Source organism: Tyto alba, unplaced genomic scaffold, assembly GCF_018691265.1.
Source record: "Tyto alba isolate M040663 unplaced genomic scaffold, T.alba_DEE_v4.0 Super-Scaffold_6, whole genome shotgun sequence".
Lineage (NCBI taxonomy): Eukaryota > Metazoa > Chordata > Aves > Strigiformes > Tytonidae > Tyto > Tyto alba.
In genome coordinates this window covers 41,029,011-41,054,531 of record NW_024881327.1, presented here as the reverse complement: position 1 = coordinate 41,054,531, position 25,521 = coordinate 41,029,011, and the positions used below count along the sequence as shown (strand labels likewise).

The 25,521-nt window shown below is 37.9% G+C and overlaps 1 protein-coding gene across 1 annotated transcript in view; it reads right to left on the bottom strand.

Annotated features, from left to right (window-relative positions):
* Positions 1-25,264, bottom strand: part of CLNK (cytokine dependent hematopoietic cell linker) — a 30,787-nt gene extending 5,523 nt beyond the window's left edge. Inside the window, 15 exon segments of the mRNA XM_042808142.1 lie at positions 948-1,103; positions 1,235-1,312; positions 1,693-1,826; positions 5,892-5,932; positions 7,075-7,150; positions 8,287-8,305; positions 11,854-11,881; positions 15,059-15,187; positions 16,657-16,676; positions 17,020-17,048; positions 20,436-20,481; positions 20,787-20,866; positions 22,581-22,743; positions 25,189-25,248; positions 25,250-25,264. Of these exon segments, the coding sequence (XP_042664076.1) occupies positions 948-1,103; positions 1,235-1,312; positions 1,693-1,826; positions 5,892-5,932; positions 7,075-7,150; positions 8,287-8,305; positions 11,854-11,881; positions 15,059-15,187; positions 16,657-16,676; positions 17,020-17,048; positions 20,436-20,481; positions 20,787-20,866; positions 22,581-22,743; positions 25,189-25,248; positions 25,250-25,264 (1,074 nt within the window).
* Positions 25,265-25,521: the final 257 nt, after the last annotated feature.

Genomic DNA, 25,521 nt, shown 5'->3' with positions numbered 1-25,521 from the left:
TCCATTATCCTGTAGTGTACCATATTTCAGTTCCATTCAATTTTTTTAGTCAGTCATTGTTTCTAATTAGCCTTTTTTTATCAGGGGCATTACAGGAAGACTAAAGAACCACTGAAAACTAAGCTTGCTTTCTCCTAAATCATACTAAAACTGCAGGAAATTTCCTTAAGTTTCTTTTATTTCTTTTTTTTTTGCGAGTATGACATCTTTATAGAGATGACTGTTTCAGTTTTTTTCTTATGTGAAAGACCTACAGATACAGTATTTGTATTTTAGCCTTATAGGTTGAGTAAGAATTAGACTCTTGTCGTGGATATAATTGAGTTTAATTACGTGAAAAAGCATTGCTAATCTAAAGGGATTTTTCTAATTGAAATTTACCATATCTGAAAGACAGATTTGTGGGCACCCATGTGATTTAATTGCCTCTGAATATCCATGACAACTTTTGTCCTATTTTCTCTTCTGTTTTTTAAGATATTAATTCCTGGTTTGCTCCTATGAGAGACAGATAATGAGACATTATGCAGCAATAACAGCAACAGGCCATGCTGTCAGATATGTGGAGTTGTATGTATTTTAAAATACCTGCTTATATTACAAGTTAAAAAAAATACGCTAAAATAACATGTATACCTGGAAAGGGAGGACTTTTCTTTCCCCTTTACTTTGCAGGTGTTATTTAGTAGAAGTATTATAAGTACTTAGGAAATTTTCACATCGGTTTAAGTCTGAATCTGAGCATGGTATGTAAAATTTGGTTTTAAATTACTATCTTGAAGTTGCTTGAAGCTTTGAGACATACTTGAAGCGAATTACTGTAAAAGAAGCTAATGAAGCAGCCAGTTCGTTATGTAGGAGAGTTTGTAACTAATCTTTAGTATTAAGAACTTGTGAACGGTGACATAAAAGCAATAGACTATAATGTTAGGTGGGATCTTACTTACATCATCTCCTCTGAGCCCTGTTCCCAGCATGTATTGTTGGCTCTCTTCCAGAAAACGTACTTTAATGTTGTATACTCTTCTTCCATAATAGATGACCAAAACATATGGTTCAGCACTTGATTTATTTGAACAATCTCTAACCAAGAATGTCTCATCCTGTATGAAACAGATTTAAATTATGGATTATATGGCTATTTCACAACAAAACTTGTAAGCCATTGTGGGCAGTTTACAGACATTTTCTCCCAAGAGTTTACACCCCAGATTTCAAGTTAAATTCTACTTACAGTGTTTTCCTGTAACAGTGCCTTCTCTGCTTCATGGCGATTATATTCTCCAACATACCATTCATATTTGTTTAAATCCTTCATTTTAAGATAACATAATCAGTGTATAGAAATTAACCACAGCGGGAAGAAGCAGAAGCCAGATAACAGAAAACAGGTAATATCCAATCCGCATTTAAAGCAAGTTTAGCGTAGTTTATAAAAATAATTGTAATGCATTTATATTGAGAAGCCCTGTTAGGAAATCTGAATGAAATTAGACATCTAAACTCTTATCCATGCTTTCAAGAGCTCATACTGTTTTCAAGGATGCTGAATACCTGCTACTTTCAGACCATTTAACTTCTTGAGGGGAATGTTTTTAGTAAATAGTTCCTACAGGGGAGTATGTGTGTGCCCTATAGTGATAATCCTGTTTTGTAAAAACCTGTTTCTCTATGAAGCAGAGCATTCTTTACCTTTTCAGTGTGTTGGGTAGGAGATGGCATTTCCCATTTTACAAGTGAATGTTTTGATTTATTTTTGCATGCCGCGTACGGTATAGGAGATGGTGACCTCTTCACTGACAAATTCTCTACATTTAACATGGACCCTGTAAAAGTAAATTCAGAAGGAAAAAAGTATTTTTTTAAACTTGGGGTAAAATGAAACTGTAACTTACCAGTTTTACTTAGTAAGTCTGAGAATAGCATTTACGGTTTAGAAATATAGTATTGCAATATTAACCTTTAAAAGTTAGAGCTGTCAGTTATGAGTGGTCTTGTGCTAGTGCAGCACCAGTAATTTCAGATTCATGCCCTGAGAGATTTAATACATTAGTTTCTTCTTGTTCTTTAATTGACATCGCTCTGCCAGGTTTTTGTGCACACAGCAAAATATTAAAGATAAACTATTAATGAAATAGCAAATGCTAACTAAAATTATAAATACAATACGAGTGTAACAGTTCATTCTGTTCTTCTTTCACCTTTTGAGCCCCTTTTATTTGTGTTGGATCAGAGCTGCTGTTACATTGGATCATATTAAAACCCCTTATTATCCCATTGCCAGCTAGCGTTGTTTCTGCCAAGCTGTTGAAACCTTAAACGGTTCCGAGAGTCTGCCACGCTGATGAATTTCAGCCTGCTCTGCGACTTGTTTCAATTAACAACTTTAGGACCCAGAAGCGAGGCCGCTCTTGCATTAAGAAAAAGATGAAAGTGGTGGTCCCCGGCTGTGCGTTCCTGCTCCATGCCGCACTGCTGGGAAGGCAGCTGGCAGAGGGAGCTTACGTGGCTGAAAACCCTCCTCCCAAAGCAAATCTGATTTGCCGTCTGTAGGTTTAGGGCTGCCATTTGCCATCCGGCCCCAGCTCGCCACGTCACTGGGGAGCTGCGTGAGCAGAGGAGATGGCGCAGGCACACGAAGCGTGGGGTAATGTGGGAGGCTCAGGCCGAGTCCGATCAGGATGCAGCGGAAACAGCCTGAGAATAGCAAGGGCTTGCTTTCAATGTATAGTTCAAATGCTATTTGCAGGTACATGTCATAGGTGGAAAATGGTTAATTGAAGATAAACCTCATCTGCTCTACAACAGAAAAATTTTTTTTTTGTTGTTTCATGCAGTGCTGGTGAGAGAAATGACCTAGTGTCTATTGTAAGAGTAAATGAGAAAAATGTGATTATCAATGGCTTCCATCTTTTCCTTCTGGTTACTGTCAGAAGAGACAGTAACGTTTGCCAAAGCGGTATTTCATTATGTTTTATCTATTGTTCATGCTTTTATCAGTTTGTTATTTTTCTGCCCATATATAGCATATTACAGAATATTGAAGAAATTTTACTTGGAAGACATTCTTTTACAGAAGAATAATAATTTTCACTGCGTTTCAGTGTTTTGTGCATATGCATACCATGTTCTGTTTTATAACAGCATTGCATTAGTTTCTAAGACAGTAAACAAGCAGCCATGGTCTTCAGCAGACAATCAGTCCATTCAGAAATGAAATCACTGTTCTAAGAGTCTGGGACCAGACATCTACATTTTGTTTCATCAGTTAGGTTGAGTTGTCAAAATGCAAATATTTCACCATTCAGCTTATGAGATCCTGACTTTGGCATTTGTGTTCACATTGCATTTTTAGTGGCTATCCCGAGATAGGTTATTTTTAAAAAGAGACCCCACAGCTAGGACCATGTTTGCTTTGTGACAGGTGCTGTGTATATTCTGTAGAATTTTTTCTGGTATGTCTTAAGCTGCGGGACAAGAAGTGGAAAATGCTCTCGCAATGCTCATGTATTGGATCTGGCTGGGATGGAGTTAACAACAGCTTGTTGAGAAATTGAAGAAGAATGTTTTAGATTTTTGCACAGAAAAACACTTGTTTTCAACAATAAAATCTAAAACTACCAGAGGGAAATACAGAATCATGGAATCATTTAGGTTGGGAAAGACCTTTAAGTTCATGTAAAGTCCAGCTGCAAAGCTAACACCTATGTGCTTACAAATACCCCTTTTTAGATCCTATGTGTAAACTTAATAAAATTAATATTTCATCTTAAAATATTTTTAAAACCAAATAGGAACTTTAAAGGCAACTGTAGGGTAGCATGGGGAAAGGCTACTTGTTTGTTCTCTCCTTGTAGTTTCAGGAGGGCAAGGAATTTACAGAGAGAAAGGGAGATGGTGCTGTCCCAGAGAGCCTGAATGACCAAGAGCAGGGGGAGGGATGGTAGGGGGTGTCTGAAGTCAAGATGGGTATGGGGCACCTAGGAAAAAGACTGAGAGGCTTCTGAGAACAGCAACAAACACTGACCTCTGTGAGCTTTGTGGACTGTATGAAGAAAGATTTTTAGTAGGTATCTAGAGGAGGGTATGTGGAATTGCCCCCCCAGCACAAGAAGGGTGTTAATAACCAGCAGTGGCTCAGTGGAGGGCTGCCACCAGAATTAGGGAGCTGGAGCCTGGGAAACAAAGCTGGGATAGGTCCGCTTCCTTAGCCTGGCAGTGTCCAAAGTTAAAGTGATTCCTACTTTATCTGAACAAATAATGTAGTCTGTATGTTCTTCCTGGAAGTATTTGCTTTTACCATAAATTCACATTATGCAACTTACAGGTTTTTGGCACAGCATAGGGATTTGGGGTTTTTGATACAAAAGGACATTTGCAGAGGCAGTTAAGGGATAATATGAAAGTATAGTAAGTGTAGTCAAGGACAGTAGGCAGTTACCAGTATGGATGTTTCCTATAGTCTCTCAGTCCCCAGAGCCCCTGGGTCTACGAAGGCATGAACTGTCTTTTTGAGGAATGGAGATATAGCATGAGCTAACTTGGCTGGTGCATTTTAATGACATTCAAAAAACCAAAAAGACTGAGGTTGTGTTATTTATATGTATTCCATCTAAGGTATAAACACCTCCTTACCAAACAATCTGTTTATGAAAGACATATATCAGAGTTTCCTTTATAGCATCTTTTATCTTTACTATGCGGTTTTGCAAAAGAAATGATATTTACACAGCAGAATGGTAAGTGTTTTCTTTTGCTTACACAATTCTTATAATGAAGTTTGGCTAATAAAGGGATTTTGCTTTTCAAAAGTCTCTAAGCACATGCTGGAGTGTTTTTCTGTCTCTCTTGGGTTTATGGGAATACTTGCTAAAGCAGGTGTAAGTATATTGAAAAGTATGGATGAGCCACATAGGAATTTTGAGTTAAATACTAATGAGGTCATATTTTTCTAAAAGAAATTAGGTAGTGGGCTTGGTGGATGACAGATACGATATGACATGACAGCAAAAAGCTAATACAACTTTTAATAGTGTTTGTAGAAGTATTGTCTTCAAGATCAGAAAGACTGTGCATATGAATCTAGTGAAACTACTCCTGTGTGTTGGATTAAATTCTGGCAGTCATAAATGTGGGGAAGATGAACAGAGGGACATTGCCACAGTTCCTGGGCAGGCCCTCCCACAGGCCCTTTCTTGGCAGGGCCCCCCACCAGTGTTAATGTTGGCTTCCAGTACATTCCCTTAGGTAAGACCACACGGTGCAGGAGAAGTCCTATTTCCAACCATAGTTATTTGACAGACCTGCCTGATAATGGTACCTACATATCGTTCCCTCTAGGAATTGGGGATAAATCTAAAGCAATTCCTTCAAAGATCAGTTTATTTGTTTACAGAAAGGCTTTAAACCCATAGTAGCTGCTCTATAACGTTCTGGACACCCGTAGCTTCCATTTAGCCCAGCTGATTGCATCTCTGCCTGGAAAAGCAGGGATGGCTGTGCTCGCAGCATGCTCCTTCTCTGTGGGCATCTCTTTGTATGCCCAAGCAATTTGCCTTCTCTTCCTCTCCCCACTGTCCTTCAGCAGCTCGTCCAAATCCCTGTCCTCTGGATGTGGGGGTCTGCAGTGATTAAACACTTGCATCCTAGGTTGGACATTGATGAGCTTGAACCAGGCATGGGGTATAGCTGAGCAAGTAACTCCCTGCTTGTTTCTTCACTACTATTGACTGTGCCATTGTTTTATCTGTTTTCTTCTTGCTTTCTTTAATAATCCCTTTGTCCTAACTCTGTGCATTGAAAATCCCTGGTGCAAACATAAACACCTAGAAACACTAATCTGCTTCTTATTCATGCCTGGTTTAATTTTCAAAGCAATCTCTGGTTCTTACCTGAGCTGCAAACGGTTTTAGAGCTCCGTGTACACTGAAGGCTAGGAAAAATTAATGAATGAAAGTAATATCAGAAAAGTATTTCTGTTAATGGCAGTATTTAAGTAAGAGTCACATTAGAGAGCAATGCATAGCTGTGCTTCCCCAGAATACCCCTTTCTCTTCGGCCTTCCTGGGTTTTGGGTGGTAATTTTGCATTTAGCATCTTTTGACAAATTTCCATTCATTTCACGATCCACTTTTTGAAGTTATATAGATTTTTACTCTCCACAGGAGTATTTGGCAAGAGTTTCACGTTTTAACTACATGTGTAGTGAAGCACAACTTGCTTTTGTTTGTTTTGAGCCTGTTCCCTGCTAATTTCACCTGATGTTCCCAGTTCTTCTATAGGAAGACCGAGGGAGCAGTTGTTCCCAGCCCTTTCTGATTTTCTAGATCGCTGCTGAGCACCCAGCTGGCATTTTGTTGTGCTATTAATTAGAATGGTTACACTGGGAAGAGCACCATCCAAATAACTTCACTTAACAGAGCCACTGGTCCCACACAAGAAGAAACAAAATACTAGGAGTCACAAATACTGTCACACCTACTCCAAGCAATAATTTTATATGGGAGAAATGCCATCATTGTAAACAAGGCTAGATAAGAGATTCAGTATTTTTCTAGGAAAGACATTAAATCATTCATACGCTTCCTATACTGTATCCTATACTTTTGGCTTTTGTTGCATACTTTAGGAGGATATAGATTTAAAGGCACATTTAGAAAAGAGAGATTTGTGTCGGTTAGAAAAGAAAAATAGGAACAACTGTGGCAGATTTCTATGGAACAATAATTGGCCTTTGAAAGGCTAAGCATATATTCTTTGTATGTAAAAATAGAAGGAGGGAATACTGAGGCTGGAGATGGCAGAACTTCTTTAAACAGTATATTTAACATCATATCATGGAAAGTGAGGCAAAAATGTAATTCAGTAGTATGCTATTAAAGATAAAAATGGAATGTGCAATTACAATAGCTTGAAAGCAATTCCCAAAGACGGTTCTTGTCATTGCACCAGGGCAAAACCTAATATATCACTACATGGCACCAGAAAGTGTATTATCTTGCTTTTACTGCATAGAGCAGAATGTTTAGCCCTTGAAACATCCAGTACAAACTCATGAAATTCTTATATTCCTACCTGGCTTCAGGATGATGCTTTGATTTATACTTTTGTGCTTGAGAATATGTTTCAGGTTTCTTCCCCAAATCTGTAATTATGAGTAAAAAGAATAAGAACTTATTACTTCCTCTTATGTGTAACTTTGACTGTGTAGCTACTACTGTGAAATAAATTAACTTAACTGATTTAATATATTGAGGGGGAGGCAGGTCAATAGAAAAACCTAATAGGCTGCAATCAGTCTGGCTTAAATGAGTCAGCTAATGATTTCAGGGGGAAACATTTATACTAGTACTGAACATTACATGGTGAACATTACAGGTTTTGCTGATGCCAAATATGGCTTAACAAAATGGTAAATAATGTAGAATGCTGTACAAGAAGTATATGGAGGGTTCATAAATCCTTTTTATAGGACAGGATAGATAGGCATTGAATATATTAATGCAGTCAATATTATTTCTAGCTGAATATCAGGAAACTGTGCCTTAATCCACAAAGGGAAATGCCAGAGGAAATTATGAACTCATTAACACAAACCTGTAAACAGCATAAAAATCACATAACCTGTACCTATCTTCAAAGTATTTCAGAGTAACATTTTTTTTCGTGGGCCTTCAGGCACATGTACATAGTAAGTAGCTTAAGCTGTTTATTCAAAGCTATATGTACATCTAAAGAATTGTCTTGTATTTAATATATGTGCTTTTTAAAAACCAAACCAAACCACTTTTTTGTAGCTTTAAAAGCCTAAAGCTTTACATTTTTTTTTTTTTTTTCAAAATTCTCAAATTATGGGAGAAGAACAAGCTAGAGAGAAGGGTGATGTTCTCTGTGCAGATCAGATTAATCCAGTTTTTTGTTTTTTTTTTTTTTTAGATTCCAGCACTCTTATTTTCCCCAGAGCCTTAAGACTTTGATTTGCTTAGAACAAATGCGATACCCTGGCTCCCCAAATAGCTGTGGTTAATGCCAGGTTAAATTCCCTTTTTTCTGCTACATCTTCCACAACTGTTGAGGTCACTCTAGATCTCTGTTCTCAGCAGACATATACCTGGGGGATGTCTCTTACTCATATAAATATAGAGCCAGACAGCCGGATACTACATAGTAGGATAGATGTCAGGTTCCTATACTGATTACTTCAGCCAGAATTTTAATGATTGAATATTTTGTTATTGGAATACAAAGGAAAGATAACAAATTAATATCATATTATTAAATACTAACCTTGTTCTCTTCCAGGTGCCTAGATAAAATGATAACATAGACAGTAAATATTTTTTTGATTACCAACTTGAACTTACCCCAACAGACCAAACAATCTTTTAATTTTAAAACAAATTATAGACATTCAATCATTAATACTTAATCACTTTTTCAAAAACTCAGACTGAATGCTGATCTCAGTCCACTTGCAACAATGAGAACTGAATTTTTAGGGATGTACATGAACATATGGTTTACTGCAATGATCACCTTTTCATGATAACTATTGTGCATCAGTTTAACTTGCATGGTTTTCCTTCAGTGATCTTGTATTAAATTAAGACATTGATTTTGATTGACTGGAGATACGCTATCCAAAAATTAAAATCAGTCATTTCTTCTCAGGCTCCTTAACTGACAGTACAATTTTTTTTACTGTTGTGGCAGATACTTCATTCAAAATCACTCTGTGGAGAATCTTAACTCAGCATATTATGTTCCAAAGAAGTGAATGATAGGTGCCTAAAGACCAGAGTTTGACTCATAAACTTTCACCATATTTCTATATTATTTTGATTCACGTGGGAATAATAACTGTTTTGTTAATTTGATACATATAAGATTATAATAGGTAAGAGAAGAAAGTTTTACTCTTTGTAGATGTTGCATTTTGAGTCTTCGTTAAAAGTTGTTTCCTCAGTAATATTTACACATTATTTAGAAATTCATAGTCTCACTCAGGTTGGAAGGGACTTAGGTGGGTCTCTAGTCCAAGCTCCTCCTTAAGGCTTGGTGAACTGTCAGATGAGACCTGGTGTCAGAGCTTTGACCAGCTGGGTCTTGCAAACCTCCAGAACAGAGATTTCACAGCATCTCTGGGCAATCTGTTCCAAGACCCTCATAAATACCCTCATAATTAATTTTTCGTCCTTATTTCTGGTTGAAACTTCACTCGTTTCAGGATTCTTGCCTTGTACTTCCACTGTGCCCTCTGTAAAGTGCCGTGCTCTGCCTTCTTGATAATCATCTGGCAGGCTGCTCTTGTCTTCCCCCTGAGCCATCCCCGCTCCAGGCCATGGGAACCTGGCCCTATCAGCCTCATTTCTCAGGGCAGGTGCTGCATGCCCTGACTGTACTGGTGACCCTCTGCTGACCTACTCCTTTCTGCCAACAGCAGCCTGGTGTTGTCTAATGAGTGATGAGTAAAAGGGAATAGTTGCTCCCTTTGATCTCTTGGCTATGCTTCTGGTGATACAGCTTGATACACGGTTAGGCTTTACGGCCACCAAAGACACACCAGTGGCTCACGTTCAGCCTATGGGCCCCAGGTTCTTTTGAGCAGAGCTGCTGCCAAGGGGGTTAGTCCATCCTGGGACAGGATTTTGCATTTGCCCTTTCCAATTTCAGGACGCTCCTCTTGACCCTTTCCTACAGCCTGTCTGGGTCCCGGTGAAGGTCAGTCCTGCTCTCAAACCTATTGACCTGCTGTTTGGTGTCCAAAATACTGACAAGGACACAATCTGTCTCCTCCTCCGTGTCACACTGAAACTATTTATGTCTTCAGATTCATATGAATGGGAAGTGATCCAAATTAAAATTTATCTTTTCCACATTATGAGATATAAAATGTTTCTGCTTAAGACATAGCCAAACTAAGAGCCTGTTAAGAGCTGCAGTATTTGTGCAGCTGTACAGCGCCCAGCCAGAAATATTACAGATGTATGATATTTATTGTTCTTGGGGATGTTTTCATATTTGGTTTGTAATGAGTCAGTATCTAGGATAAGACGAAGATTTTTGTGTTAAAATACTATCTTTCTTGCCAATACATATTTTTTTTTAGTATTAAGTGTTAATTACAGTATTTCAGTGAAACCGTGTTTTGTAATGATCTTTCGAACTAAAAGAGTTTCTAACTATGGGAGGTTTGGGACAGCCTCCTAGGCAGAACTTTGGAGAAGAAAAACTCAAAGGACTTGAAAGTTAGAGCTAGACTAGTCTACACATTCGTGCTACAGGCCTCTATGGTAGGAAATTGCTGGGCTTGACCAGTATAGAGATTCCTTTCTTTCCTCTGTTCCCTTGCAATGAGATAAAAAAATGGATACGATAAACACATTAGTGCAGTAAATAGAACATTCAGTAAGCAACACAAAATGCCATAAATTATAATTTATCTCTGAATTTTACAAGCATATTTTAACACTCTGTGTTATTGTAGCAACTGTATCTCTTAATACATCTTTTAGGAAACCACTTGTAACTTAAATCCCTTTATTGCTAACTCCATTTCCTCTGCTTTACTTCATTGGCCTGAGTAAAAAGTGAAGGAACTTACTAAAAACATTTTGAGAGAAACTGGGATCTGAAAAAAACAAACGCTTTACCAGTCCCTGTGTAAAAGTTGCTGCTTTCTGCCTTATATATGCCTATAGGTGCATTCCCACCATCACCTCTCAGCTTCTGGCCTGTGGACACCGGTGGCTGGTGCAGGGGTCGCCGGTGGCGGGGCTGCAGGTGGCTGTGCTGGGAGAAGTGGTCAGCATGGAGGTGCAGGGAGGGAGGGAAGAGCCCTCTTAGCCTCTGTCAGACAGGGGAACTCGGGGCTGCTGCTTCAGCACTGAGAGCACACACGCCTCAGCAGCGCCTGGAGCCCAGAGCTGCCCTTGGTGGAGCTTTGCAGGCTGGCTGTGAGGAGGGTGGGTTGTGAGCTGGAGGATGGGGCTAGCAGGAGATGAACTGTGGGGATGTACTGGGGCTTACAGGAGGTCTGAGGAGATAGCGGAGCGTGAGCTTGGGCAGGTAGGCTGTGCTGGGCTTGGGGGAGGTGAGGACCGGGCATCGCTGTGGCTGGGGTCCCCACCTTGCCGGGGAGGGCGGCGGGGGCTTTGGCTGCGGGAAGCTGCGGGACCACGCAGGCGCCTGAGCAGCACTGTGGTGGCCCCCTCGGTTGCTGACGGAGATCTTTTGTAGGCAAAGCTGCTGTTTGTCTGAGGTGACAGATGTTGTAGTGCTTGTGAGAGGCCCTGGGGAAGGAGGAGGGACAGGAGAGGGAGAATGGAGCTGGGGGATAATAGGTGAGGTTCATTCTGGGTATAAAATTTGTCATTTTTTTATTTCTCTTATTGAAATGGGTCATCTTATTTTTGAAGTAACCTTGTATTTACATCACAGTAATACTACTGCACTCCTCTGTTGACTTTATATTTCAGTTTTCTGCTTTTAAAAATCTGTGTGGAACCTCTGTTTCTTTGACAGAGAGTGTCTCTCCTGCTGCTTACCGCTCATAGGCATCCACAGCATCTGGCAGTTACGAGATACGCTTTTATGTGGATACTTGGGAAGGTACCTTTGCACTGTATGTATGCTTTTATTTCTGCAAGCAACTTCAACAACTTACTTGCCAATCAGAAAGAAGCAATACTGAAAATGCTACACACATTAAAGATAGATACATTTATGACCCAAAGCTAATATTCTTATAGTATCTTTACCTAATAGGCTAACGCACTGTTACAAAAGAGACAGTGAAGCCATGAATTGTGTATGGGTTGTATGATTCTAATATATGCAGAGATGATTACTTACTTGGTTTAGTTCCTTAACAGATAGATGTCTGGAAAAGAAAGAATTATATGCAAAACATTTCATTATCATAAAATCACTTTGAGCATTTAAATACTTTGATTACATCATCACTGAAAATTAACAGCCCTTGGCAAGGGAAGGATTTTATTACTACTATAGAAATTCAGAGGCTGGTTATTTTTTTTTTTTTTTTTTTATATATTATTTGCAGGAGAAGGTTATGGACTTCCATAAAAAAAGAATAGCATCCACTGAATTCATTATGGTAAAAAAGAAAAGTCTTCACTAAAGATTTATTCTGAGAGGAGGGGAGAAGAGATATGAATGATTATCAGCTTTCTTCAACACTTTTCATCTCATTCCAAAAAGTCTTGTTATGAACTTTAAAATCAGCTATAAATGGTGGTAAGTTCCTTGAAGACTGGAGAGTTTCAGAAGTGAAACATTCACAGAGGCAGAATGGAAAGTGTAAAGGAAAGCAGGTGCAAACCAGGGAATGAGGAATGGAGAATGCTTCTCATGGTCCCTGATTCAAGGTCTTTAGATATTTTTCTGCCTTCTGATGTGCCTGATCAACAGTAATATCTTCCTTTCATGAGAAGGTTCATCAGAAAATATTCTCCCCTCAAAAACGGACAATGTATTCGAGTCTGACATCTTTTGTTAGATGTCCTGGGTATGATGAACGCTCAAGCTTTTTAGCAGCATATATCTCATAATAAAGGAGATAGAGGACCAGATTTTAGAAGTTATTTAGTAGCGTAAGGTGTGGATAAGCATCTAGTAGTTTTTTGAAGGCTCTGGGATTTAGTCCCTCCTTAGCTTACCTCATGGACTGAGAAAACATGACAGTGAGTTGTTTTGCTAAATCAGTCAGAGAAAATGCAAAAAGAAGACACGGTATAGAAAACCCTGGGAACTATTTTTCAACACTTGTTCAGTGAAAAGGGGTCTCTTCCTTGCTCCTGTGCTGAAAACATCAGCACAGAAGGTTAAAGAGGCAAGAAATTTGGGAATGATCTGTTAGGGGAAAGTTTCAGGAAGGCTAGGAGAAGGGAGAAGAACTGGTTTGGGTTTGGATAATTGCTTTTGTGTTAGCTTCTTCAATTTGTTAACTTCGTCTCCAAGGTCACTGTTTGATGTGTGAAAACCTATATCCAGGACATTGGGTACATGGTAAGGTGAAACTCTAATAAAGGTATACTTGTGGGGCTGGCCTCCACCATGAGGGGACGTGCCACTCATGGCCTGCTTACCACGGGCACATGGAAGTTTACATCACACCAAAGCTTCTAAGATACAGTCTAGGATCCTGCACATGCCTTTATTTTTTTTTTTTTTTTTAATAAAGCTATTTATAGAGTGTATAAATAATGATATGTTTAATTTTATAAGTCTTACAAATCTTGTTGGAAAACAGGACTTGCACTCCTATATCACATCTGTGGTTTGACAGCTTTGCTTACAGTCTGGCAGATAACGGCTGTAGCACCGTACTCCTCCACACTGTAGCTCATATGTATGTTTTCTCCTTACAAAGCTGTGGCTGGACTAAAGATGGCTGAGCAATATTTTGCATTAAGTGATTGTGAGGGAAATTTGTGAAGCACCTTCCCCAGATCATGTGTGGTCTTAGTCTCTGTCACTCCTCTTACTCATGTGATTAAAAAGCCTAGTACAAAAAAAAAAATGAAACAACAAGCTGTTAGAAATATTTTGGTGTCTATAACTGCAATGAGAAGTGGAGTTTGGTGATTATGATTTTTACTTCTGCCTTTTACTTCTAGAATAAATAATGATATGTATTTATATTACAGAATTTGCCTTTATAATAGGACCTTTCAAATCCAAGTCTTTTGCATACTGATGTCTGCTGGCAAACATGGTTTATAAGAGATCTCAGAGAGCTTTCAATGTATGTGCTGCCATACTGAAGGAGAGGATCAGTCAGGGGATTTGGAACTTTGCAGCTGTAGGTCAGGTCACACACCTGAATATGAAGCTACTTCATATTAATAAAATGTCTTAACAACCAACAGCGTTTGGAACCTAATCCATGAAGGAATTTAAGCACCATTCGGGAAAAAAGCCAACCCATACTTAGAACTCACTCCTTAAGTTTATACTTAACTTTAAGCAGAAGATTATTTCATCGATTTGTAAGCTTTTATTCCACCCCCCACCCCCCCCCCCCCCCCGGGATTTGTAGTGACCTTTGTAAAATGAAGCAAAATTCCATCCTGATGAACTGAAATTGAAGCCATTAAGAAAGGGTGGACAGGATTAACACAACTCAGTTGTGCCCAAACTTCTGGCTGGGGTAGGTTTTCGTTGAGAGGCATTTGAACTTTATATACTGTGGCCCCTGGATGTGTGCCATTCCTCTTCCCGCCACCTCTATTTGTATCCACCACCATCCCTATTTATGAATGTCCATTTTGGTCACACAGCAAGAGCACGTATGCATCTGGTTACATGGCAATGAGCAGTGTACATACACGCTCATGTGACTAGATACATATGTTGTGTGAAAAAGCAACCAGACTCATAACCTGACATACGCATATGCTCAACCATACAGCTGGACACAAGTGGTTTATACTTCAGGACTCAGCGTTCATCCACATTGCCACTTCAGGATGCTGAATGACCATGGGTGTCGTACGATGGCAGAGGGCAAGAGGGAGAGGGCAAGAAGCGACTTCTAGTCTGGATTCATTGGTCTCATGGGCTGGAGCAAGAATTCTGGCTACAGATTAGTAATTTCTTTTGCTGAATGTAACATCCTTGGGAAGTGGAGTGTATTTATGTATTTCTAGTGTGGTCAGTGTATTGCCCTCATCACTTGATTTACCAACTGTGCTGAGCAAGTGCAATTGTTTCTACTTAGAAGTGGTTGCAAAACCTCTATATGTTAGTAGGAAAAAGTAGGACAAACCTTAAACAAAGTGTTCATGAAAGTTCTGCCTTCTTTTCTACTCCTTTACTTCTTTGCCATTATTTTGGCAGTTTTTTCTTTAAAAAATGCTAGTGTCACATTACACTAAATACCACTTCTCTCAATTATTCACAGCTGTCTAAAGAATAACTTTTTTTTTCTTCTTCTTCGTAGGTAAAAGGAGAGGTGCAATGGAGGTAAAGTCTTGTGGATTGAAGAGGGGGAGTTTTAGTTCTCAGGGAATGAGGATGAGGAATGCACCCGTACCTTGTGACTTTTGCTGATATTGGAAAGGTGTGCGCTTGGCTGAATGTTTTCCTCATGTGAAAGAATTGGCTGCTTATCTTTGGCTCTGGAGGAAGTGGCTGATATTGCTTTGGAAGTGTCTTCAGAGGCCTAGAGAAGTCAAAGGAGAATTTGAAAAACTATTAGGGAATAAAGGAGGCGCAGGGACTGTAAGTGCAAACTCGAGAAGTAAAACACTGGAATTTTCCAAGAGCATTTCAATGTATTTGTGCTGAGCTTAGCTCAGGTCCAGGAGCTTCCTGGGGCGCTTCAATAGCAATAGTAATTTTGGATAATACTCTACCATTGCAAGACATTACTATACTGTGTTATGTGCCACTTACCACTTTCACGCACTTCAGCAGTGTGTGCCAAGTACTGCTCTCCAGTGTTGATTTTTCTGGGTGGATATGGCTGTGTATAAGGCCCAGCCAGGGAACATGCTGCAGTTCAGACACACAATAAAAAATGCTCCTTATCCCAGAAAACTCACAGCTAACATGTGCCCGGTGTTTTCTGGCAGATGTGGGCACACTCTGCCCGTGCTCTGAGACCAGCCACAGCCCACCTTCAGCTGGAAGCTGTAGCATGGAGAGCTTGGGTGAGTAAAACTGGAGATGCATCCATGCTGCATGGCAGATCTGCCCTTCAGTGGTGGGCTCCTGGGGAGGGACCCTGTTGTGTTTGCATGGTACAGACCAAAATGAAGTCAGGTGAGAGAATTAAGAGCCATTCTGGCCACCATAATGCAAATGTAAACAAATAGTGAAATTTTGTAGAATAATGGAATGAGAATGTTCTTATTTCTGTGCTTTTACAGTTTTGAATTTGTGAAGCTACAGTCCTTTTATACTCTTATTTCATATTTTAACTTCAGCAATAGTCTGAATATGTCTGTAGTGCTAATCATATTTTAAACTTCTTTATCGCTTTTATGGCAGTCAATGTATGCATAGAGGAATAAGCTTGTCAGCCCTGGATGACCTTTTGGAATGATATCTTAATTGTAGCAGTTATTGTTTGGGGTTGAAAAGATCAAGAAGCAATTCATTTCTGTTTGTGGGCATAAAATAGAAAAATATATTTGTGGAATAGAGCTTGGTCCAGTAAGTAGCAATATTCCAGTTGATTTCTATGGACACAATTTAGATTTGTAGCAAAAAAAAAAATGGCAGAACCCAGGACAAAGACTTAAGAGGCAATGAAATCAATATTATTGTGGTGAACAGAGCCTAAGGCACCAATACAAAATGATGGAAGATTTTTTTTTTTCCCCCAACAATTTATATGTGGGTTGAACCAGATTCAAGATTTCTCAGATTTTGTCTTGGTTGTAGGCTCAGCCAAATTGATTTTGAAGATGCAGGCCCAAGCTCCTGCTATAAACACTTGTGGCTCATGTTTTCTTCTCCCTAATTTCATATCAGAACCTAAAGAGGTCCAAAGAGAGCCAGGTAGTAAAAGGACATCAGCTAACTTCCAGTCATCTTGTTACCATAAGTGGTATAGATGGATGTGAGCATTTATTAGCACCGAGTTCCCTGAGGTTGGCAAGTAAGTGATCTCTTAAGTGATCTTACCGTGGGGGAGGCATAGGTTCCTGGAAAAGAGGGGAAACAAAAATCCATGTAAGCTTTTTTTCCTTGTTTTAGTAAGAGAAATGTAAAGAGTTTAGATTAAACAGACATGCCTTGGTCAACAGCCAAAGGGTTTATGTGCTCTGCAGCACATAACGTCATACTTTAGTATGCCATTTTAAAATCGCAAAGGGGTAAAACACATCTACATAAACCATGAATGCAAGTGAGTGAGATAATGTAGGACTGCAGATATGAGTTGTCTTATCCTTTAGTTAGCGCTAGCACAATTGCAGCCTGCTTTTAAAAATATACTAAGTCACAAAATTACCTGTAAAAATTGTAATTGATGAGAATTCTGCTTACCTGGGATCCATGTATTTTCATTCTTTCTCCTAAAAATAATGATTAGTAATTGTTAGTAAAGTGCTACCCTTAATTCATAAAGGTATAGCTTTATTCTGGTATTGCTGTTATTATTATTGGAAGTCCAGCCCTATTACCTCTCTGCTGTGGCTCTACCTCCAGAACTCCTCGCTCTAAGATTATGTTCCTGTCCCCACAGCATTCCTCCTACCAATCACATCTGTACCTGCACAACTTTTTCTGCTACCGAATGGGAAGCATTAATTTCTGTGAACCTAGAAGAAGCTAGAAGCTTCACGGGTTCAGTGGGAAGTTGCTATGTGTGGGAATCACGGCAAGTCACAGCCTAGACCTGAGGCAGAGGTCACTGAAGTGCATATTTTCTGTTAGCTGATCTGCACATGAGGCCAATGGGCTCTGAATGAGTCTTATTAGAAGGGGAATGGATTTTGTTTGATCTGTACTTTATTTCGCCTTTTAAAAAGATGGATTCAGGTGCAACTTATTCTCAACTATTTGTGCTTCTCTCCATAGAAAACACAAAATAAAGTGTACTTAGATAATTATGGTCGTCATAGAGGTGTTGAGAATCTTGCTGTGCTGTAGGCAATAAATCTTTTTAATATCGTTCACAAACATTAATTTCATAAGAGACTCTCCTGGTTTTGGCTGGGGTAGAGCTACTTTTCGTTCTAGTAGCTAGAATAGTGCTGTGGTTTGGATTCAGTATAGGATTTATTATGAGAAGAATTTTAATAATATATTGATGTTTTCAGTTGTTGCTGAGAGATCAAGGTCTCTCCAACTCCGTGTCCTGCCTGTGCACAGGTGTACAGGCAGCTGGGAGGGAGCACGGCCAGAGCAATGGACCCGGATTGGCCAATGGAACATTCCATATCATGTAACGTCATGCTCGATATATAGAATAAGGTTGGTCAGGAAGCTGTCTCTCTCTTCCAGGATTGCAGTTTCAGGATTTTCTCTCCTCTAGGTTTGCTATCCAGGAATGGGCTGGGCATCAGTCAGCAGGTGGTGAGAAATTGCACTGTGTATCGCTTGTTTGTATATTCTATTATTATTATTATTATTTTAATTTCAATTATTAAACTTTTTAAATCTCAACCCATGAACCTCCTTACCTTTACCCCTCCAATTCTCTTGCCCATCCCTTGGGGTGGGCGGGGAGAATGAGTGAACGTCTGTGTGGTGGTTGGCTGTTGGCCGAGTTTAAACCGCAACAAGAGACATAATTAAGAATTGGCAGGAAAAAAACAAGTATTTTTGACTTTTTCATCTTAAATTATAGAATAAAAGAAATTTAAAAATTGTCATGATACTTGATAAAACAGAGTGAACTTTGTTTTAACCTCTGGCTTTCAGAATGAAACATATGAGGGTGATATTTATTCAAGTATTATAAATTTAAATATTATTCAGAGACTTTATATATATGCTTATCTAGTTGTTTGGGGTGCATTTTGTGTCTGTTTTGATTTTTGCATAGAAATTTATAAAAATCTTGAAAGTTTGTTTTCAAATTTACCAAAATATGACTGATTATTTAAATGAACCCAGGACATCTTACTAATAAAAAACCCCTATCTGACTCTATTTGCAGTAGATTTTGATTTTGAAAATATTTTCATAAATTCTACATACTGAAATCCTAACTAATGCAAAAAGAAATGCAATGTATGTTAAGTTCTCCTTCAAGTAAACGATAATAAATTGCTCTGAATGTAATAAAGATACCTTCAAGATTTAACAACTCTAGAAAATAAATGTTGACAAAAATTCTTCCTTGCTGTTCATGCCATCTTGTGGCAAAGCCACTTAGCAGCACTGGGCATGGGAATAAATATTAAGATATATTTAATAACAGTGTAGTTATTATATAAAAATAAGAGAGTTCCCTATAAGCACTATTAGCTCAGGATGTACTAAAAATATGTATAAATTGCATTCTCAAACTGCAGAGTTTAATTTACCTGCCTGCACTACCTTTGGTTCATCTTTCTTAATGTCAGCACACATCTCATAGAGGTAGACAAACATGTAAATCCAACCTACTGAATCCTTGATTTGAAGCTTTATCTAAACTGGCAAACTCTCAGTGTGACCTTGCCTAAATTTCTGCAGATTTTGAAGCCAACTTACTCGAACTTCTCTTAATTCAGCTTTTTTACAAGCTACATCAGGATTTGCTCACAAGAGTCGATCTAACCTTTAATTTTTCAAACTTTATAGTGCTTTCTCATAATCTCTAGAAACTATTAACTCTATGTTTTGTATTACATTACAAACTAAAAGGAAAAAAAAATAAAATTCTGTTTTGCATAGAATTTTTTGTTATTTTTCTTGCTGACCAAACATAATACTTATTCTCTGAAAATCAGCCATTACATCAAACATAGAAAGGATCACATTTTTCTGTCTTGGCAGTTGCATTCTTTTTGACCATATTTAGCATATGGTTCAGAGTTGAAAATTGTAAGAGAAAAAATACCATTCCTTTTCAAGGTTCATCAGATATTTAGTCCTTCTGAGATATTACTACATCTAAAGTATATCAAATATAGAAAAATTATATAGAAACCTACTTTAAAAATAATCTTATGATAGAGTAAAACCATCAATTATAGGATTTAATAGTTGGACACCTCATTAGATTCTTGAAGAATAAGATAGCAGTCTCTCCAATCTCACCACAAGAAACAAAACAGAATGAACAAAAATTAAAGGTATATTTGTGACTCAAAATTATAGGTTTTTGAAGCAAATTTACAGTTAAAGGTAAATCAGTGGAGAAAAAATATATGCTAGGTGATATACTACATAATTAGCATATTCATAGTAGGAAAACATTGTCAGATATTTTTTGTCAATTGTTACCCTAGGATGTGTATTGTTAATAGGAATTGCTGAAGTTGATCCTACTATTTAAAAATAGTTATTAGTTTATGCTTTACAATATATTCATACAAAATGCCTGAGAAGGGTAGGGAGCCAAAAAGCATCAGATCATGAGAAGTAAAGCATAGCAGGGGTCTCTCAGCCATTTGGTGGAACAGTTCAGGAGACACAAGTTCCCTCCCCGTGCCTCTTTTATGTCCTTATAATTGGGGGAAAGGAAAACCTGATTTTTAAATTGAATGGCTTTTTTTTCCTCCCCCTTGAGGAACAGGGAGCTCATGAGATAAAATATATCCCCTTTTGTAAATAATTACTTTCATGTTAGATAGTTGAAACAGTATTACAAAATTTGCAGTATGATTATTTTGGAAAGGAGCTGCTGTTCTGAAAACCATACCTCTTCTATCATCTGCAATCTCTGCTTATGTACAAAAGCTAAATATGGAAGCAACAATTTCTATTTCTGTTTGCAGAAATGGGTAGATTTTTTTTTATTATTATACCTCTAATACTTGGCACACTCCTCCCCTCCAGAACAGATGCGTGTTTCTGTTAGTAAAACAAAATAAAGATGTGATGTTAGTCATCATCCTTGAAACTATGGCCAGTAGAAATGGCTCTGCTCCTGACTGGGATGCCTCTAATACTTGGTAGGTCCCCAGCAGTCAACAAGTGAAAGCCAGTGGCGAGGATGTTGGTGCAGAGTGAAGCAGAAACGGCTCATGGGAACTTGTGCAACATTGTGCAATTGAATGTTATGTGGTTAAGACTTTAAATAGACTGCGCTTAACTGTAAATGATATTACAGAAAAGGGGAAGTGTGTTTGTGAATAGTGTTTAAGATTTTTACTTACATCCGAGTATTGAGGGGGCTGAGATGTGTGCTGGCTGTGCATTGGGGAAGTGGTAGCTAAAGGCCTTAAACAACGTTTATCTGTAAAAGAGGAAGAAAAACCAAGCCTGAGTAGTTTGGTAATACTACATTTTAAGAATAAGATGTTTTAATGATCAAGACATTTTTCAGGTCAGATCTTGACATTTTTATAGCTTTTTAATTTTTTCCTTGTCAGAAGTTAACCGTTATTTTAGTAGCTGTATTGAGGACATAAGTGTGACTGATAATAGCTTTATGGTTAACGTCCTCAATGTGGTTAAAAAACCCAACACCTTTGTAAGCTGGTACACATTTAAGGCAGACATTTGACCTAAACTGTGAATAGATTATCGAATTTGTTTTTCATCTGAACCTTTGAACTTGGCAATGCTGTTGTGCTGTTCTGGTTTTGCAAGGGGTATTGGGAGGGGTTTACTCTCTAGAGAGCTTTTTATTTTTTACTTTAGATTTTAATAGATACTTCAGCCATGGTCATCTAAAAGAAATGCAAAGGTGGTACACCAGCATGTGTTTTTGAGTCATTAATTTTGTATCTCAAGGGCGTTGTTATTTGCCTAGGAAAGATGACAAAATGAGATGTTAGCATTGAGTTTTGCCTTTTTGAAATAGATTTTCAGACCTTTCCTTGCTCTTGTATCCTGCCACATTGTAGTTACTGAGCATGACATGCAGGCAAAAAGCAGCTTTTCGTTTAATGTGTTTCCTCTGAAATCACAAAACAAAAATGGTCTCTTTTTGGTATTTCAGGACAGTCTGACATAAACAACAAAAGATGCTGACTGCTGACTGAAAGTCTTTACTACTAACCAAGATTTCCAAATAAAATGCACAAATGAGTCTTTGGAACATAACATAGAGTATCTGGATATTCAGACTGATTGTGATCTGTTCACACACTAATAAATCTATTCACATTAAAAGCCATTTATTTGTTTATACATCAAACTAACTCCTGCAAAAAATAAGTAGAAAAATCTGTGTTGACTTTGATGTGAACTGGAGCAAGCTTTTGTGCATATATTGATCCTGTGTTTTCATATTTTCTTTTTTTTATTTCTGGTTTCCATTCTTCCTCATTTAGGATTTCCACCAAGTTTTTTAGTGATTTAAAATCTCCACAGAGTGTTTGTAATGGCTTTGAGCAATAGATAGATAGGATGATATTTCACTTCTGTAAACGGGATATTAATTGGCTATGTATGTTTAGGCATTAAATATGACTTGGTATGACTTCAGTAAATCAAAACTTGAATAATACATCTATCAGGCTAAGAAAGTCTGAGAAATATACTCAAAGTAATTGCTTATTACTGCTATTGAAAGCAACAGAACGTCTTTGAAAAGAATACTACATTTCTTCATCTGCAGATTATCATCTGGAGGAAAGTTTCATGTGTTGTTTAATATGTTTTCCATTTTTAGGGTTAATAGCAGTGGGCTTTTCTGAAACGTTTGTGGGTTTGACCAACCAATTTTTTGCACATACCAGCTGGATTGGGATCATAGAATTTCTCCCATGAAGGTAATATTAAAATTACAAAAGCAGCATGTAATTATTAATTTAATATAATCTAATGGAAATAAGGGTAACTGTTGAATATGAAGATGCAGGCAAAGCTCTTCTCTTGTTCCTGCCAACCAGTGTTTTATTTTTCAGTTGAACCACTTAATTTTAAAAAATACCTGTACTGAAAACCTGTACTCTTCCTATTTATCTCGGTTTGGCTTACTTTCTGTAGACAGCAAAAGTTACCTGCATATTCAGATTCTTGTAGAGGTTTGGCAGGAAGGATTCTCAAAGCATGGATGGCCTCCAGAGTGGAAGAACTTACAGTCTCATAGTCACCTTCTTCCTCCTCAGGTACCTTGGAGGAAGACTGTGAGTCACTCTTGCCCTTCATTGTCAGATCTTTGTTCTGGATAGAAGAGATACACAGATAATACAAATAAATTTCAGTTCAAGATTAATTTCAGATTTGGAAATATTTGATTATCAGTACCAGACATTTTGTTGCAGAGGAAATTTTTCTGATGGAAATTGAAGGGTTGGAAAGTAGTTGAACAAGGCTTTTGACGATCTGAATTTTTTATTTAGATTCATAAGATGACCATTTGGGAGACAGTTTAGGTCTTTCTCTGAATTTGGCCTGTCACCACTCTTGAAAATATAATGAGTGTGTTTAATTTTATGATCGTTGCAGACGTTTGAAACTGTGCCTTTCTTTATAATATTATCCATGTGGTATTTGTATTGTACTGACTGTTTACATATGTTACTTGCAAGAATATATTAAATAGCTCATCACAAATGTCATGCTTTAGAATAAAAACATGCGCCGTTTTTAGGAATTCGTGCTAGTAAATGTGCAGTCCAAGTGAACATGATAGCAAGTATGTATTGAACAGTGGAGTCCACAGAAATGTGATGATGAGGGTGACTCAGGATGTCTCTGGATATGTGTATATACTCGTACTAGGTTTGTTCAAGATTATTTTCTGGAGTCCTGCTCCACCCTTTGTACATACTGTTTACACATTGAAATATTACTGCTGGCTTCCTTCAGGAGGAGACATTCACGAACAGCGCAGAGGTGAAATTCCTGCTGAGTGAACTCAACTGACAGTACACAGTGTCTTTGTAAGTCATATTTTGCTACCAGAGACGGGATAGATTAATCCATGCACTTGGATCTTCTCTGATGTTTGTTTTAATCCCTTCTTGAACTCACTAGGAATGGGGAATCAATAGCTTTCTGAGGTGTCTTCTTCCCACTAGTTAACTGTCCTTTCAGTTCATGCTTTTTCTCTGAGTGCTACAAATGAAACCAATTTGATTTACTCTCCGAGGACACTAAAAAAATTGATTGCTGTTTACTTTATTTCAAACTTTATTATGCTTAATGCTGTAATTATATTTCCGTTTACTCTTCTTACTGAGCAAGTACAATTATTTAAAGCTTTCCTGAGTTGTCAACCAACTTAAAAAATTTTGAGCCTCATGTCTCCCGGATTACTTTCCTGTGGACTCTCCAGGTTGTACACATCTTTATTACAACATCAAGCAGACCTCCAAGAAGTGTTCTTGACAGTACATTTCAGAGTGAGGTTTGCCTTTTTGTAACAGTACATAAAAATATATCACCACAACCTAGACAGACCCTTGCAGTATACCTGGATTTGTATGCTCTTCTGCTGCATAACTCTTGCCAGTTCAGTAGCAGACTGCTGTCAACTAGGCTGAGGGTGGCTACTTTTTCAATCAATTCTGCAAACACTTCATACATTTTAACCTAGACCAGGTTTCCACGTTTCTGCTTGTGAGACTGTCTTCTGGGAAACATTGAAGGCCTAACAGAAATCAAGATATATCACATCCAGTGTTTTCTTTCTCCCCATTATGACTGTATTTCTGATGAGAAGGAAATTACTTTGTTTTGAGGAGTTGATGAGATGTTCATAATGTTCACATTAGCAATTTTTTACATAATCAGACTTATTATTTCCAAAAGATGCTTTCAAGACTAACTTTGTTTAATTGTCTCTCCAAGTAGCCAATGTACCCTCAGGATTTGCTTTCTTTCTTGTAAGAAATTGAGGTTACCACTCTTTTTTTTTCCATTGCTTTAGGAACTCAGGACTCCTTGGAGAATTCCCAAAGTTAATCAAGTAATGTCTCAGAAATTACTTAAAATACTTCTCTAAGTGCTTTAGCATAAATAAATATTCTGGCTGTTCTTGTTCCGCTCTGCGATATTACTGCCTTCTAGTTGGTATTAATCCCATATAGCATCTGATTGTAATTAACCTTTCTATGAAACCTAAAGCAGCCAAGTATTGATTGCAGCAACGTTCTTTAGTCATCCTTTACTTGTTCAACTTGCTTATTAAGCAACAGAGCTGTGCTTTCTTTTCAGCTTCTTCTGACTTGTATTTTCAGTTTCTTCTTATACACCTGAGCTGAAACTCAAAACCAGCTTTCAGATACAAATGGGAAGACATTGTAATATGTACTGTTAGCTTTTTCAGCTTTCATTTGCATTGGTTACATATTAAATGTTGAAGTTTATGACTTACCTTCTTGTTCAGCTTGACTCCTGTTATTTTCACGTGATCTTATGATAAAGGTGTACTTTAGATTCAGACCATAAATGCAGAATTGACTACTGAGTGAATCACTACTCTAATCTAGCTCCCAAAAGTAAAAGTTCTCATATACACTTCACAGTTCTCATGCTTTATTTTTCATTAACAAACAGTGAGGTTTACATTTTCTGTTACCAGCATTATAGCCAAGATAATATTAACATACATCAAGAACTGAAAGAAAAGTAAAATTTTAGGAAGAACAGTGTGATACTTACAAAATGATAGGTGTTAGCAGGAATAGTTCTTCTGTTTTCTGTATAGAATGGAGAAAAAAATGTCAGCAGGTGTCATTCTGTAGAAAATGATACAATAACTAATAACTTGCATCACAGAAAAAAAATCTGCCAACTGCACAGTATTTTACAAATACTCAAACAAAGGTGGATGAAGCAAATCCATACGTGGGTTTGTTGACCTACACAATGCATGAGGAATTAGCTGTGTGGAAATGGGATTCACAACCACTAGCGTGTCCAAGCTCTCCCACAGAGAAGACCCAGAGAAGGATGTGCTTGTACTCCTCTCTCTTCTGAGTTTTGCTGCTTGTG